Source organism: Cyprinus carpio, chromosome B17 (genome assembly GCF_018340385.1).
Source record: "Cyprinus carpio isolate SPL01 chromosome B17, ASM1834038v1, whole genome shotgun sequence".
Classification (NCBI taxonomy): domain Eukaryota; kingdom Metazoa; phylum Chordata; class Actinopteri; order Cypriniformes; family Cyprinidae; genus Cyprinus; species Cyprinus carpio.
In genome coordinates, this window is record NC_056613.1 from 19,768,306 (window position 1) to 19,785,729 (window position 17,424).

The 17,424-nt window shown below is 37.5% G+C and overlaps 1 protein-coding gene across 2 annotated transcripts in view; it reads right to left on the reverse strand.

Annotated features, from left to right (window-relative positions):
- crim1 (cysteine rich transmembrane BMP regulator 1 (chordin-like)) overlaps nt 1-17,424 on the reverse strand; it is a 133,046-nt gene that overhangs the window by 28,946 nt on the left and 86,676 nt on the right. For both annotated transcript variants that reach the window (XM_042742700.1, XM_042742699.1), the window contains exons 6-7: nt 5,480-5,662; nt 3,253-3,450 (exon numbers count right to left, since the gene is read on the reverse strand). In XM_042742700.1, coding sequence (XP_042598634.1) covers nt 3,253-3,450; nt 5,480-5,662 — 381 coding nt within the window. The remainder of the gene's footprint in view (nt 1-3,252; nt 3,451-5,479; nt 5,663-17,424) is intronic.

A 17,424-nucleotide genomic window follows, 5' to 3' on the forward strand; every position in this document is an offset into this window, starting at 1 on the left:
TTCATTTGCTTGGATCTTTAATTGGATGGAGGGTGAAGGTGCAGAGGGTAGATGAGACAGACAGGAATCCTATTACCCCCGGTGTGACTCAATTCCACTGGAACGGCATTGATCATAACCAACATGACAGTTGGTGGAGCCTCGCCCCCACAGCCACAAAAAAAGCTGTGGTTGTTTAGTACGATTTTTCATAACCTCCTCCACACATATTGTCAGTCTGGCATTTAGGATGGCCTGATAAGATTGTTAATCGCTCTGAACAAGTTTTCTATTCCCGGTGATCCCAAGACTACAAGTATTTGAAAATCTAGACGGCGAACAGCTACGTGAGAAAATCTATATTCACCAGCTCTTTTCAAAAGGATGATGTCATCGGTCTACACACAGCCAATCCCGGGAGAAATTCATTATCCGACATAACTGCCACTCGCTTCTTCCCATGTCTGAAATAATGCTCTTTTAGAAACCTTCTCTACAAAAATGTTATCCACGCCCCGGCGAACCGACCTGCATTCCTGCATACCGAGGTGCACGTTCATACCTCGCGGTGCTTAATCAAAGCTTGTGATGAGATACAAAACACGCAACAAACACCGAGGGGAAAACCTAGCCAGCTGCAGTGGGAGTGGAAGTCCCAGGGGTAACCGCTACAGATCTGTGAGTAGTATGAAAAACACACTGACAGGCGGGATATGATATTCCACTGCTGGTGAGGGTAGGGAGCAAGGTCTAATGGAGGGAAATCCACAGGAATGGTTTCGGTGCAGTGTTGCATGACAGTAAAGGAGACACAACACGATAGACCTGAGATATGAGGCGATGGACATGTTTGGGTTGTGCTGGAAGTGGGTTGCTGGGGGATCCAGGTAAGCAACTGCCTGCATTGCTCTCAGACTAGTAGATTATTCACACATACTGTATGTGACTGGAATTGAAACTCAAAAACACACTGAGTGCTACAGAACATTGAGAGGAAATGAAGAAAGAAAGTGTTTGCTCACACACATAGACACTAGTCTTGAGAATTCCAGTTTATTTTAGTCTGATGGTGGTTTGTTTCATTAAAGCAGTTCGAAAAAATCACAGTGATGTCCTCATCACATTGTAGGCAAATAAATGCATATTTAAGCCCTGTCCCAAATGGCATCCTAAGCCCTTGTGGCCATCTTATGATTCCACACTTTTGTGATGTGATGCTGCTTTGACTATCAGGTAGAAGTCTGCTGTGGAGCTCTCCTCAGATCTGCCAAAGTGCACAAAGAGCACCCTTCTGCAACCAAAAATGATGAATGGGACACCCTACAGTTGGGGTGTCCAAGCATATTCCTGGAGGAACAATGTCTTGCAGAGTTTAGCTCCAACCAGCTCCAACACACTTGCCTGGAAGTTTCTAGTCAGCCTGAAGACCTTGATTAGCTGGTTCAGGTATGTTTAATTAGGACTGGTGTTAAACTTTGTAGGATAGTGGCCCTCCAGGAACAGGTTTGGACATTCCTGTACTACAGTCTTGTGGACACACATATACATCAGCCATTGTAAGTCCACAAGACAACAAGTTCACGCAAAATGTGCCATTTGGACTTTGGAGCATTTGGACTGGGTCTTAGACTCAACCTACTTATACTGTTTTTGACTACAACATTGAATTAATGCTCATAATTAGTGTTAAGTGTCTGTTCTCTGACCCTTTTGTCTGGCCGTTTATTTGGGTGTAAAAAAAATTTAATCGCATTGAAATGACTAGAATATGATAGAAACCAATTGATTTGGGCCAGTAAACAACAATCTAGAGATCACCTACTGTAGAGTACCCTAGCAACTGCATTGCAAGGCACTCCCTCTAGCCAGTGTAGAGGGTAACACCTTACAAGTAGCATGAGCTATGTAATCAGATTACTATTTTCAAGTAACAGAAGTAACGTAGTGCATAACTTTCCATAAGAGTAACTAAGTAACACAATAAGTTTCTTTTTATGGAGTAATGCAATATTGTAATGCAACTCTGCTAATAGCCACTCAGAACACATTAGCAACTGTCTAGCATTACCCAAGCAACAACCTAGAAATCTTTAACATTGTAGAAGTGTGCTTTCTAAGCATTATGATAGTAGTTTTGTGTAGTGAGTGCAAGCTCCACTCACATTTTATTTAGAAAAGGTATGTAAAATACATTTTTGTAAAATATAGAAAAAAATATTATTAAATATTATATTTATATGATTACAAATATTATTATTATTATATAAAATCTGAAATATGTAAAATATGTATAATATATTTTTGTTACTGAAAAAACAAAACACTTTTACTAGACTTTTCTATGTAAAAAAAGATTTATTGTGATAATGCATTTTTGAGGTTGCTATCCCCAGTCTGAATTACCGTAATTACAAGATTCTGTGTCTTGTAAAAAGCATTTATGTCCTTGTAGAACTTGTAATTACCACATTGTAAACTAACATTTTCTGAAAGCTCCTATTTGACTGCTGCAACGTCACAGAAAATAGAGACGGCTTCAGCAGTAAACAGTACAGATATTCTTGTAATCTTTCTGTTTAATAATTCCTATAACTGACTAATGTTAATGCCTTAATAATGCAAGATTAATCCGAAAATAAAATATATACAATACAGTTTAATGTATTTAGCACAGATTTGAAAAACTAATTTATTAATAAAGACTGAGACTGTTGACTGTGACTAAACAAACAAACAAAAAAAAAAAAAAAAAAAAAAAAAAAAATTTTATATATATATATATATATATATATATATATATATATATATATATATTATATATATATATATAATATATATATATATATATATATATATATATATATATAAATAAAAGGGGTACAAGGGTACTGCCCTGCTAGATTTAGTCAATAAGAACTGTCATCATATCACAATAGCTACTTAAAGATTCTTATAAAATACCTACTTATTTAAAAAAATAACAGCATGTGAGTGTAGAATGAATCAACAAGGCATCCACCATTAGAGTAGGTGATCCAGAAACTGACTATGGAAGAAGTTAGTTTATACTGGCTATAGTGGCTTTTATGAAACGCAGAGATTGCAATGCATACTAAATCTGCGTAACAATTGCGAATGGACACATTTCATAACAATGCATAACTATAATTATCTGTGTTCATGTGCTGGCACAGAGTGTGTTTTTTGTCCGAGAATAATATGCTCAATCCAACACAATTTCAACCCGCATCCATAAAGTGCTTCTGTTCTTACCTTCACACACAGGGCAGCACTCTCCGGGAACAGTGACAGGACTTTGACAGCTGTGGCCACAGGCAGCTGCCACACAGTGGGCCTCTCCACTCACACACTGGCAGAAGGTACAGTCGTCCTCACGCCAATGGTCTCCGTGAGCTAGGATCTGCCCATTCACATAGCAGCCGGCTAAATTGAGCACTGGGTAGATGGGGTCTGTACAGAGGAAGTTAAGAGAACAGAAAGACAAGATGATGATAGCTGCCACACATTAGTACTGACATCTTGCAAAATGTACCCTGCTGAAAAAAGTCAGTTTAAGCTGTTTTAGAACATAGCAGATTTCTGTTTCAGTTTCTGAACACCTTAACTTTGTAAAAGAAACTGGTGGGGGGTTTGTTGTTGGTTCAGGATGGTCTACAATTTTGCACAAGCTAATAACCAGCTTGGACCAGCTAATGACCAATTTAGATCATCTAATGACTTATTTGGACCAGCTAATGACCAGCTGGAACCAATCTGGACTAACTAAATACTAGTCTGGACTAGCTAATACCAGCATATAGTAGCTAATGACCAGCTTAGACCATTTAATGATCAGCTTGGACAAGTTTGGACCAGATAATGATGTCCTATACATAGAGATTCTGGAATATTTCTGTTCCTGTACCGCTCTGAGATTGCACAATTTTGTTCATTCACACTGCCGGAGCTTTATTATGTTCCATGTTTTACCATTTTCCAGTTACCTGCTCAAGATGATTTTCTTTCCCAGCAGGGTTAGTGTTATACACTAACAGAATTACAATAAAAGAAAACAACATATATTAGGAATGAGACAACAAATAAATTTTAAACAGCAAAGTATTATTTCTAAAGGTTTTTGTTTTCAGCCTTTTTATGGTCAAGCTTTTTTATAATGGCAACAGGAATTTTCTCCATATGAGATTTTGCTTTGGGTTTAAGTTGATCATGCAAATATGCCACACTGACCAACAGAACGCTGCTAGGTTTAAAAGTGACTTTTGAGTGAGCTGTGCACATTTTTTTTGTCTGTGAAATTTTACTAATGTCAAATTGGTGGTTGTCCCGAAAAATACCTTAAAATGTTTGAATATAAGACAAAACAAAAATTACAATAAGTCTAAACAAAATTCATCATATTTCATAGTTTAACGGGATAGCTCACCCTAAAATGAAAATTCTGTCATTAATAACTCCCCCTCATGTCGTTCCAAACCTGTAAGTCCTTTGTTTATCTTCAGAACACAAATTAAGATATTTTTGATGAAATGCAAGAGCTTTCTGACCCTGCACAGACAGCAAGCAACATAACTATCACATTCAAGGCCAAGAAAGGTAGTAAGGACATCATTAAAATAGTCCATTTGACATCAGTGGTTCAACCGGTGCATCTTGAATGTCCTGGGGTCTTTGAATATTGGTGTTGCCCCAAAAAGGTTGAGAATCACTGTTCTAAGTGGTTGATTAAAATGATTTACCTCCTTCATAAGCCAAGACTGCCTATGAGTCAGCATATGGAATCATACAGCCTTACATTTACTGTGAGCCGTCTTAACTTTAGTTGGCCAATTTCATTTGTTTAATTCACAGCAGTAAAACTCTCAGGAGGAAAGCTACAGGGGAGTGGGGGAGTTTCACTTTAATTAACTACATAACAGCAAAATCATTCGCAAACTAATTTCAACATGACCACAATCTGATAAATATAACATGAGCGGAAAATGTAGCAAGGTAATTCCAAGCAGTAATGTATTGGACAACAAAACCTACCCACGAGAGAAGCATAGCAATCGAAATTACATGCTCCCTGGCAGCCTATTACAGGTTGTCTACAAAATAAAACAATGAACAGTTTCCCTGAACTAATTAGCCCTGGATGCTCCCTGAACTGGAAGAACGCAAGCACACAAAGAATTTATCCTGCAATTTCAATGTCCAGTCGACAGAATCTTCCACATCATGTAATGCAAAAAGCACAATATATTCAGAGAAGGTATAAAACTAGTCATGCTATAATTGCTTTGGAATCTAGTTTTGGACCTGGATGACACTATTCATTAAAATTACAGGCAGAGCATCAACAGCAAATGCAAAACAGGCCCTAAGGCACAAGGCTGACGCTAAAGACAGCTTGATATCATTTGGAGAAAGGTGCACACATGCCTGCTATACGCTCTTGACAAGCAGTTTATGAAGAACAGGAATATTTTCTCTTTCTAACCTTCACAGACAGGACAACACTCTCCGTCAGGGACGTAGTAGCGTTCGCAGTGGAGGACGCCGCACTGGGCTGTAAAGCACACGGACACCCCACCCTGACAGCGGCAGAAGCGACAGGCGTCCATCCTGAACATGTCCCCATCATGGTACTCCACTCCGTTGAAAGTGCAGGCCTGTTTTGTCTCTGCAAAACACAGTAATCCGGATGCAGTGCATTAGAGGTTGTCGGATATATGACTGACAGCACAACAAAACAAATAGGGTCTTGATGACAGGGCCAAGAAGAATAGTTAGTTATGGGGTACGCAGGGACCTAATGGTGTGCATTTGTGTCCAAGAGAGCTTTTAGCAGTTGAGTTTCAGATAGCTGTGGAATTGATGCTCACTGGTCACCATGGCAACCCTTAGGTACCAAATTCCCCTTTCAGCTCATGCATTATAATGCCTACACTTGTGTACATGAGACCAGTCTGCTTTTTGCTCCAAAATAAAGCTTAATGAAGGTTTCTTTATATGTGTTCAAACTCTGAGGACTTATGTTAATGCAGTTGTTACAAAAAAAAAAAGATAAAATAAAATACAGATTACAGTGGCTGTGAAAGAGAACTCCAAACAAAGAATTAACACCTCTAAAAAAGCACACTAAACCGCAAAAAAGTCGTGTCCTTAATTTTCATCAGCCATTACTCTAGCCTTCAGTGTGACATGATCTTTCAGAAATCATTCTAATATGCTGATTTTTTTTAATCAATGTTGAAAACAGATGTGTGTGCTGCTTAATATGTTTTTGGAACTTGTGATATTTTATTCAAGGTTCTCTAATGAATAAAAAGTTAAAAAGGACAGCATTTATTCAAGATTTAAATATTTTGTAACAATATAAGTCTTTGCTATCACTGTTCATCAAAATATCCTTGCTTAATAATAAAAAAAATCCTTCTTATTGTCCTTCAAAAAAATTTAATTAGCAAGAAAAAAATAAGATTAAACATTTTGTATAGGCCTTTTTTCTTATGAAAAATTAGCTGATAAATTATTAGTTTTAATGTAGTCTTTATAAATTAGATAAACATCTTGTTTTGCGAATTACTGAAAGATATATATATAAACCTACTTATTTTTTAATCAGTGACAGTAATTATTTGGTTTCAATACCAAGATTTCTGTTTTATTCAGGGAATGTGTGTCACTTCCCCTCCTTGTGCTTATGCTGAATGACGCCAAACACGTCCTTGAAAACACCTCTGATCACAACATATTTGACAGAACTAAGTCGTCTGAAGGAACTCTCTGCTGATGACAAACAAGAGGCCTTGGAACATTCCATAAAATCCTATCAAACGAAAGAGTGATAGATTATCAAAGCAATCCATTAAAAGAGAAATTATTAGAAACCTGAAGCCAACAAAAAGCACCCAGAGCCAAGTAAGAATTGATCTCTGCACGCTTAACTGTTGAAACATCGGCCAAATGCTGTGCACAGCGTTTTTAATTCCAGTGAATAATTTAGTTAATTAGTACAGGCTCAGTGAATTACCTAATAATCTGGTATGGCAACTGTGAGGTTGTCACACTAGACAGGCTTCACAGAGGACTGTATGAATTTGCTCAGTTTTCTAATCAAAGCTTTTTTTGTTCCATCAGCCTGGGTCTGTCACTCTCCTCTGGGTGACTGCTACCGCTTGTGAGAGCGGCAACTAATTGGAAGGAGCTGCTTAAAATCAATGCGCAAAAGAAAAAACTTTTTAAAAGTAATAAAAGAAATAACCCCCTGCCATTAGAGAGCTGTAAAGAAATCGGATGCTAAAAGGAGCTGTACAGGTGGAGTTGAGATGTCTATTAAAGGATAGCTCTTTATGTGTGTAATATGTCAAGTGTCTTGTGTTAACAGGTATCGTCTGTGTTGTATGATCTTAATGATATAGTAAGCCAGAAGGATGAGCAGAAGGATTCAGATCTGTTATTAATGAAATAAAACATGCTTAATTGTTTATCACACACTTTCAGGAACAGAAGGCATTAGATGTGTGCTATCTGGGCAATTAGCTGAGGAATAGTAGGTTATCAAGAGGTCATAAGCTTTTAATGTAAAATCCAAGATCGCGAAGATATTACAACAAATTACTTATTACCAAGAGCTATATATCAATATTTCCTACATGTCTTGGGAAGCAAGACAAACAATCTTAAAAGTAATAATCAAATAAGTATTTGAACATAATTTAAAATATCTTATAAAATATCTTACTCTCATGTTTGAAAGTTCCAGCAATTTTTCTGAATCAGTCTGCGAAGAATTGGCAAATATATATATATAAATATATATATATATATATATATATATATATATATATATATATATATATATATATATATATATATATATAAAACAGTTTATATAAAAAAACTATTCATTGATTCTCTGCAAACAGTTAATTAGTTAAAAAATGATTTACTAATACTTTTGAGTACTTGTGAATGTCAAATCGCTACAAAAACGATTTACTGATTCTTTGAAACCCTTGCAACCATTAAATTGGTTAGAAATTATAAGTTTTTTTTTTTTAAATCCTTGTAAACAGTGAATCATTTAATAAAAAACAAAACAAACAAACAAAAAAAAAAAACGGGAATTCTTTTGAATCCTTGCACATTTAGATATTTGTCATTTGAATTTTAATCCTAATTAAAGATCCACATTATTCTGTGCCAAGAAATAAACATAAAAAATGTCTGGAACAACATGAAGATGACTATCCCTAACTATCCCTTGAACTACTTTAAATTATAAGTTGCTTGTATCTAGCAACAGTTAAGTAGTTTCCACAAAACTGCTCACTACCCTATACTATCAATTCCCCAGCCAATTCTCTGCACTAACCTCTATACTAACCAAACTCCCTTTCCCTCAAACCATATCCTACCATTATTATTTTTCCTATTCCCAACTCAATTAACTATCCTATCCTGCCCATTCCCTACCCAAATTCCCCTATCCAACATATTCCCTACCCAATAAACCAAGGCTTACAAACATTATCATTAAAAAAAATCTAAATGCTTAAGTTCGCATTCATACATTCTATGCAAGCAATAAGGGTAAACAGGATTGGCTTGATTTCTGCAATGAAGGGGCTAACGCTTGAGACTTGACTCAAGCTCTAAAACACCCCTCTGGACCTAATTATAGAAATAAATAGTGCTGGGGTGGTGGAAAGAGTGAAAGAGCTCTTTATATACACTTTGCATTGGGATTGCAACAATATATGAACACACTTCCCTCATACGTTTACTTGGAACTCCGTTTTGTGCAACGCTATCTCACGACCAATTCATGCGTATTTTATGAGGTGGCTAATTCGTATGAATTTGTACGACCTCACTCGTACGATTTTATACGATTTGTCTAAACCCCAATGTCGGGTAGGTTTAGGGGTGGGGTTAACATGTAGGTCATTCGTACAAATTCATAAGAATTGCGCAACTATACTATAACTATAACATATTATATTTTCACAAAATATGTACGTGAATTTGTACAAATTAGCCTCAGTGTTGGGTCTTTTAGAGGTGACTCTGACATGGTAAGAGAAGGTTTCTTTGTTTTGTCTCACTGAATGTCAGTGTTTATGTAAAACGATTTATGTTTAAACCCCTGCTGCATCTCATAAGTTTTCAAGATAAAGCCTGACCCAAGCTGTCTGGATGCTGTGAAAGATTTGTAGGAGAGCAGATAGCGAGCTCGCCCCCACTTGTTTTGCTGGCTGTTATGACCTCACAGAAGAAGACGAAACCCTGCAGAGAAACAGCAAAAGGGAGAATCTGGCTTTCCTGCTGCATTTCTGTTTTTGAAGGGCAAATCATAAGTGCTGGTGGTGTGTAAACAGCTGGCCGAAGCTGGTGTCTGCTCTAGGGCTTATCCCTCTCTCACCACAGCAGGACAAGCTGGTTGTTGAACAAATATGCAAAGTTTGTCAGGCTTGAGCTGGTGGCTCCATTTCTCAACCCACTGGCTGCCTTGATTTGGGACTTTACCCATCACAAAGGATTACACAACTGCAGCAAATTCCTTCATAGTTTTATGGAAAAGTCTTTGACTTGGACTTATTCCGGAATCCTCTGGCATTAGGGATTGGGCGTTGTGTAGGGAGAACGAGCTTGAATGAATTCTGTTTAATATTCAGAATTTCCTCCTGGAGCTGTAATCCTGTAACGACTCTGTCAGGAAAGAAAATGCTGATTCAAAGTCTCAGTAAACTTTCTGAAAGAACTTCTTGGGAGATGGCCAGGGTTGTTCCAGAATGGAGTGGGGCTCATTTCCGCATGTTCTTCACCTCCAAACGGCTAAACTGTTGTGTTTTGACTGAGTTGAAGGGTGAAGGAGCTGTATTAGCCCAAGAATAATGTATAAATAACACAAATATATCAGTGAGTTCAAGACCAGTTGGAGACTCTAGTATCTGCAGTTCTGCACCAGTTCCTCTCAAGTCTTTATTGGCACCTTCAGAAACACAAAGATGAATGATACCAAGAAAAAAGTCACCAAGCTTCTTGGACCCAGAATAAATGAAATATGACATTAAAAACACTTTAAAACACCTTTAAAATCTACTTCACACCAGCCATCTCTTGTGAAAGTCGCACTATTTGGCCTTTTGTGTCAAAGGTGTGTGAACATTTCTCTTTTTCTCTCTCTCTGCAACACCTTTAAATGAAAGGAACTAAGAAAAGGTACAAAAAAAATTTGATTTGGCAGTTTCTTTTATTATATTCTTAGTCTGAAGATTTGAGTCTGAGCACATTTTACACTAGTGTGTTAAACTTCCAGCCTCAGGCCTGTCACTAGTGGGGTGAAAGACTGTGACGATTATAGAGGCCCAGGGCTGTGCTTATGTGTGTGGCCCTGGTTCATTTTCAGCCTAAAAAGAGACACATAACAGTTGACGGGCCCCTGCTGCATGTTGTCACGAAAGCTTTTCAACTGCACGTGTTTCTAAGCCTTGTCAATTTAAACATTCAAAAGAGTTTAAAGCATTCGAGCACAAGAAGCGAAAGAACTCATCTGAGTACACTTGTAATTTATACAGTGAAGACTATGCAATGCTATTTTAGATTTGATTATTCGGTTTCTGTACCTGAACACCTACAAACTTGAAAAAACGAAAACATTGTTTAATTGTTTAATTTTTATTTATTTGTGCTATTTACAAAATTTCAACCAGGGCCCATGGGTACAACCTGCACCAGGGCCCCGCAAACCCCAGCTGCGGCCTTGAAGGCATCTGCACATGTTGTGCCAAGAAAATTATACAAAGTTGTGTTTACTTTAATTTCCATTGGTTTAAATAATATATTAAATATGAAATGTATACAAAAAAATCAACTGAATACTGTTTAATGGTGAATTTATTATCAACTGCTGAATTCAAAATCCTTAATGAATATGTTCTCAATTGTTAAAATCAAAATATTAACATAGCTCTGTATAATTACAAGCAGTGAGGTGGTATGAAAAAAAATTAAAACATATTACAAATATTAAATGTATATATACATATAAATGTATATATTACAAATGTTTAAATTTATGTCTGTAATGTCATGTGGTACAACCAATCTGCACAAATACCCAGGGGAAAAAACTGCAGGCCCTCATTAATGTGTCATGGTCATACATTTTAAAAATATGATAATTTGAGCTTTTTATGACATGGCAAGGTTAGTTCCAGTTGTAAAATGTTGTGTAGTTTTACCACCTAGAAAACTTACTGATATTTTTTTATTAATAATAATAATGACGTGCTAGAAAAAATATGTTATTCATTTTTGCTTGAGGGTTACACCACATGACATATAACAACATGTATACCAACATATACCTGACATATTTTTTTTTTCTTTATTGTGGGCACTTATTTTTCAGCATGCACCATGAATTTACCATTTTAAAATGTATTTTATAGAATTCCTTAGATTTTCCTCCAAAAAATCAGTGCAGAACATCTAAAAGTCTGAAGATTACATCTTGCTGATATTTTAATTATTTACAGGATCATGTACAAGCATCATCTAATTCAAAATTCGAGTGGAGGAGATTCTTTCTCTCGTCTCGAAACACCACACCTCAGTGTAAATTAGTGGAAGAGAATGGTAACCATGGAAACAGTACCCTGAGACGCCAAAGCCTAGTTTTCTTTGCCTCAAGACTGATCCAACAGGTCCCCTCCCCTCCAAGGCCTTGAGGCCAACAGCTGTTAACTGGCCCCACCTGAATTGTTAGAGTGTATGACGGCACTAACAGGGTCTGTATGAGATGAGGTAAGTGACAGAAGTCAACTATGTAATCTATATGACTGCCCAACCATCCACACATCTGTATGAGTACAAATTAAGAATGGCTACTACCTGTGTTCTCATATGGCTTTCTGAAAACAGAGATACAGAATCGCACACACATACACACACAGAGTCTTTCTTATTACACAAAGGCCATCTGAAGCAGGAGGAAAAGAGCCCATTTATATTTAACTCTAAGAGTTTGACAGGATTGTGAAGAGGCAGTAATGAAATTCTCCATCTGGAGATTAAAACACCTCCACATCTCAGTCTCACAGTTCCTGAACAGAGCACTGAAGTGCAACCTAAAATAACAACATCTATTACCGTTCAAAATCTGCTAACCTTAACGTGGAGGATTTACATAATCTCCCACCTCCAGTCGCAAACTTGTACTTGTGCAGATTCCTCCTGCTTGAGGTCATGGTTAAACACGGACCAGTGTGCACTAAATGTAACGTAGCAGAAGAATCACAGGCAGTCTTTCAACTTCGATCCAGGCACCACAAACCTAGTCTCGCTGGGTTTTTAAAGGAGTCATATTGTATACTTTAGTAGCATTTTATATTTCCCCCTGAAGTCCCCCACTTTTATTGTTAGTTCAGGTTTCATGCACCAAAACTGTTGTAATTTAGTTTCATATGACCATTTTCCTCCTCCCTTCTGTCCTTTAGAATAAAAAGTGCTGTATTTTGGAATTCTACACTGCCCTACTACCTGATTGATATCAATGAAATAGGCATCTTGAGCAATCATGCCTGTCTCTGTGACTGCCAGTGGCTCTGCAAACAGCAAAATAAGAGTCAAGGGGGCAGCCTCAGCTTTTTTGGCCAGAAAACTAGCCAATCTGCCTGTGATATATTTTGTGGGTTGGGGTTGTTGACATCTTTTAAAAGGATACCTTTGTGAGGGTTTTTGGTAAAGGGTGTGTGGTTGATAGCAGCAAAATGGTGGAAGCTAGCAAGATTACCAAGCTAGCACCTTTAAACAAGTTATTTTTGCTATTGTGTATATTAAAGATTTCTATATGCAAATGACCTCTGTTATGATTGGCTAACCTGCTGTTTGCATGTGAAATGAGGCTTAGTCCACAATACCACTCATCAGGGTGGGCCGACTGCTTAATTCTGAATAAGTGTTAGCATGCTTATATGCTAATAGTTGTGGTGGGAATGATATTGGTTTTAATGGAAACTGTAACAGTCCCCGTGGGTCTCTACTAGTTATTTGTTGCCTTCTTTCTGTGATTTTTTTAAAAACCACTAAATCCTAATAGAATACGTCCCAAAACATACTACAGGAAACAATTTTGAATGATTTTAATGGTTAATAGTTTAATGGTATCTGTAGAGAAAACCATTAGAATTTCTGTGATGGTTTATATAGTTTTTCCATCAGTGTATCAATAATACGCTTATTTAAAAGTAAATTCAATGATTTATTTGAATAATCAGATTTTTTTGTGTGTACTTGCAGTAGCTTGTAACATAGTTTTTTCAAAGGTATAGCTTAACTGTAGTTGAGATGCCAAGTTCTGTCATAAAACTCTAGATGGCACAGGCTGATGGGTTTTTAACGCAAACTGATGATATTCACAGCGTTAAACTACTGTACTTGGCACAAGCTGATTGGTTCATGCTGAATACTGTACGCAGCCAATGAGCATGCTGCTTTACATTTAAATAATCGGTTAGCATTTACTAGAGCATTTTGCAGCATGCTTTCAGAGTTCCTCTGAAACCCTCCACCTTCCCCAGCTCCACCTGCACCTCCAGCACTGTTTCGGTGTATGTATTGGCAGTAGCAAGTTCCTGAACTTGATTTGCAGTAGCAGTAATCTACAACAGCAACAACTAACAGCAGCAGCAATTCAGCAGCATAGCAGGTCTATTCCACTAAGACCAAAAACATGAACATTGCCATATCCATTACCATGGGTAACCCTAACCTTAACCGACCCTAACCCTAACCCTCATAATAGAACTAGTTAAAGTAGCTTGTAGCTTAGTGAACTAAAATTTCAAAATCCATATTCTGCTGTGAAACAACTATCTTAGGTGAGTCATAAATCACATACTGTCTCAGTAGGTACTACACTGGATGAGGAATGAAGTTCACTACTATATTCTATATAGTATGAATCTGTGGTAGGTCATCTGGGTACCTTCATAAAGAACCTTTTGTGGAATGAAAATGTTCCATAGATAATAAAGGTTCTACCTTATTTTAACCTTTATTTTTAAGAGTGAACCGTTTAAGGAATACTGTGAATTTGGGCAAAATATTCATTTCACATACTGTTTTCCACCTGTTGTATAGTAGGGGCTTAGACACATTCAGATGCAAGGTTAGTTTCTCACTACGGGAAGGGAGAAAACAATCTGAACCATGAAGAAGAAATAGATTTCGAAGGCCGAGGAGATTGTGGTTATCATCCTCTTAGATGCTTGAGATCCTTTTTTTCTGTGTTAGGTGGGAGAACGCCTCTCTAGAAGGACTCAGTCCAGCATTTCTTTTCTCTTCCTGTCCTACAGCCCAACAGGAGCTGCCTCCCGGTGTTTTTCAGCCCTCCCTCATGCTGCAGGCTAGCTTGTTTTGGCTGCAGCTGCCGAGAGGCAGACTAAATAATGTGATAACGTGCCGCTCCACAGTTGCGCCTTGTGCTGCCAAGACCCGCCACTGCTCTGGACATGCAAATCACTACAACAGCACAACACCTGCAAATCATGGCTAAGTTGTCGAGAAACAAAACAAAAAAGACGGCGCCTTTGTGTGCATGCTTTCCCATTTTTTATCAGTGAAAGATAGCGGCCGCTGTGTTGGAGCAGACATAAATAAGAGCCGAGTATAAAAGGGAGAGCATAGTGCCTACGGGGCCCGTCAATCATCGTAGGCTTTACACTGCACACGTTATTTGAATGGCCCCTCAGTGACTCCTATTCGAGCCCTACCTTAAAATCACTTTGCTCTTCCGACGATGCTTTCTCTGAAAAGAGAAAAAGAGATGCCCATGCTTCTCGCCGGGCCACAGTGTTATGTTTACGCTAGCGGTTAAACTAAAAAGTTATGTCATTTACTGGCTGAGCTTGGTAAAAATGTGGTTTCAAGGCTTATAATTTCTCAAAAGAATGAACAGCTGTTTAAGAATTTCCTTCAGAGTGACATGTTTCCTAATCCACGCTTGTCTTCTGAAAGAGTGTGCATTGTTCTTCCATGCATCATTTGAGGCAGAACAACATGCTACTGTTTACAGAGCTAATCCTAATGCTAACTGCTTAAGCGACGACAACACAATCAACCTCTCGACGCTGAGAAGAGGATCGAAATAGCACTCGTAACCTCTATTACATCGCCCTTCTATCCCTAGGTTGAAAAGCTAGCGCAAACCGCCAATCATGCCCTTCTCCATGACAACCCCTCTCTGGGTAAACATTAACGTAATGATGGGGCTCGTAGCAGTGGGGCTGTATGAATGGGGACTGACAAGTGCGCCAGTTCATGTGTGAAGATGCACAAAGCTAATTATGGGACTAAAAATATCACTAATGACAAAGTAAATCTACCATGCGCAAACATGGCAGGGTGGCTGCTGTTTTGTTGCGTTTCAACAACATATTCGCATATTCACTTGTTGATCAACACATCCTAATTTTAATGTGTGCTTCAATGCAAAAGTGAAAAAGCTGCGAATTAAAAGAGTAAACAAACTTAACGGCAAACACAGCAGAGAAGCGCAACAAAAAAACTAAACTATCTTTAGCAACACATTTGCTTGGTACTTTACGAGATGCATAAAACTGTGAAATTCCTTGGTGTGGTCAAAGTTAGTTCACATTTTGAAACTTTCGGAAAGGAGTTGCGATTAGCTCAGGGTGGGAATGTTCTAGATTAGATGCACACATACACTTACTAATCAGTCCTTCTTCTTATCTACTCCCCAAAAGGGTGACATCACTGTCTGAGAGAGAAATGTGGTTCACAAACACCGTCTGAGAATGCTCACTCTCTTGCCTTCCCAAACACTTGCCTTTGGAAGTGTGTGTGGGTGCCTTGGGGAGAGAGTGAGTGAGCGAGCGACTGGCACAGAAAGATGGCATTCTGTCTGTCTGACATCTGCTGTTTCTAGAATCATCAAGCCGTGAATTTGTTCAGAAATGGCACGGTTGATCTACTCAGATAATCGTCGGAAACTTCAAAGTTTTGATTCTCTATGTAGATAACGTTTCCTGTAGTTACACCGCCCTGCTGAAAAAATACAGATTAAGGTGGTCAAGCCAGTTTTAGGAATAATATGAATGGGGAAAACAAAAATGTAAAACCACTAAAGAAGTTTAAACAATAAACCAATTAAAATGTTTAAAATGGTGGCCATACATTTCTTTAATGACTCACTATATATCATACTCGGCATCCAGATCAGTTCATACCTCAATATTACATACTTGGTAAAGAGATGTCATTAAAGAAGTATTATGTAAAATATACTTTGTTTATAAGCTCTAGGATTATTTATAATAAGGTTTACAATTAATGGTTTTAATTGTGATTAATTGTAATTAAATCATATTTTTTTTTATTAATTTTGTTAAAATGTTTTACGCAATTAACAACAACAATAATTACAACAAAAAAGAATTATTATCTGATCAATTTTTATCGTGTCAGCCTATTATTGTAGTTGGTCAATATACATGTCAGTCACATGGTCTCCTTCCATTTAAACAGGCAGGTTGTTTATTTCTTTGTCAGAATAAGCTGCAACCTGGTCCCAAGTTTATGCTGACAGTAAAAAACACAAGACTAATCTAGACCATCTTGGACCAGCTAATGACCAGCTTGCAACATGTCCATGAGGTGCCAGTGTGACAAATCTACAGGGAAAAACTTTAAATAAACACAACAGAAACTGAATTTAATACTCCTCAAATCCTCATTAAGGCATGCCGCATTGAATAAATCTTATCACACATTACAGAGGACAGAAGTGAAAGATGCTGGCTCCTTCTTCCAATTAAAGATTCATAGAGACAGTTTCCAGCAGCCCAGCATTATGTAAATCAAATTAAAGGGACAGTCGGCCCCAAAATGAATATTCTGTCATTACCTCATGTCGTTCCAATCCTGTATGATTTTACTTCTTTACTGGAACACAAAAAGAGAAATTCTGGAGAATATTCTGGCCACTCATTACAAAATAATGAAAGTAAATGAGGACTTGGGCTATCGCACTCCAAAATGGTAATAAATACGACTTGTGGACTATATCTGAAGACTTCTAAAGTCATACGATAGACCAGAGAAATCTAATTATTCACTAAAAAAATCTTTTGGCACATTCATGAGAATACTATGATGTCTGATTTGTGAACGAATCATTCTTTTGAATTGGAACTTTTTAATACAGTAAATCAGTTAATCCAGTTCACAAGATTTACTTGATCCATTTGAATCATATGTTTATGATTTGGACTTCACTTGGTTCAGCGGTCCTTCAACTAAAAGGCAGAGGGTGAAGATTATCATGTGAATTACAATTGAAAGGAATATTTGGCCCAAAAAATGCAAGATCTGTGTGTAGTCACCCTAATAGGTTGTTCCAAACATGTATGA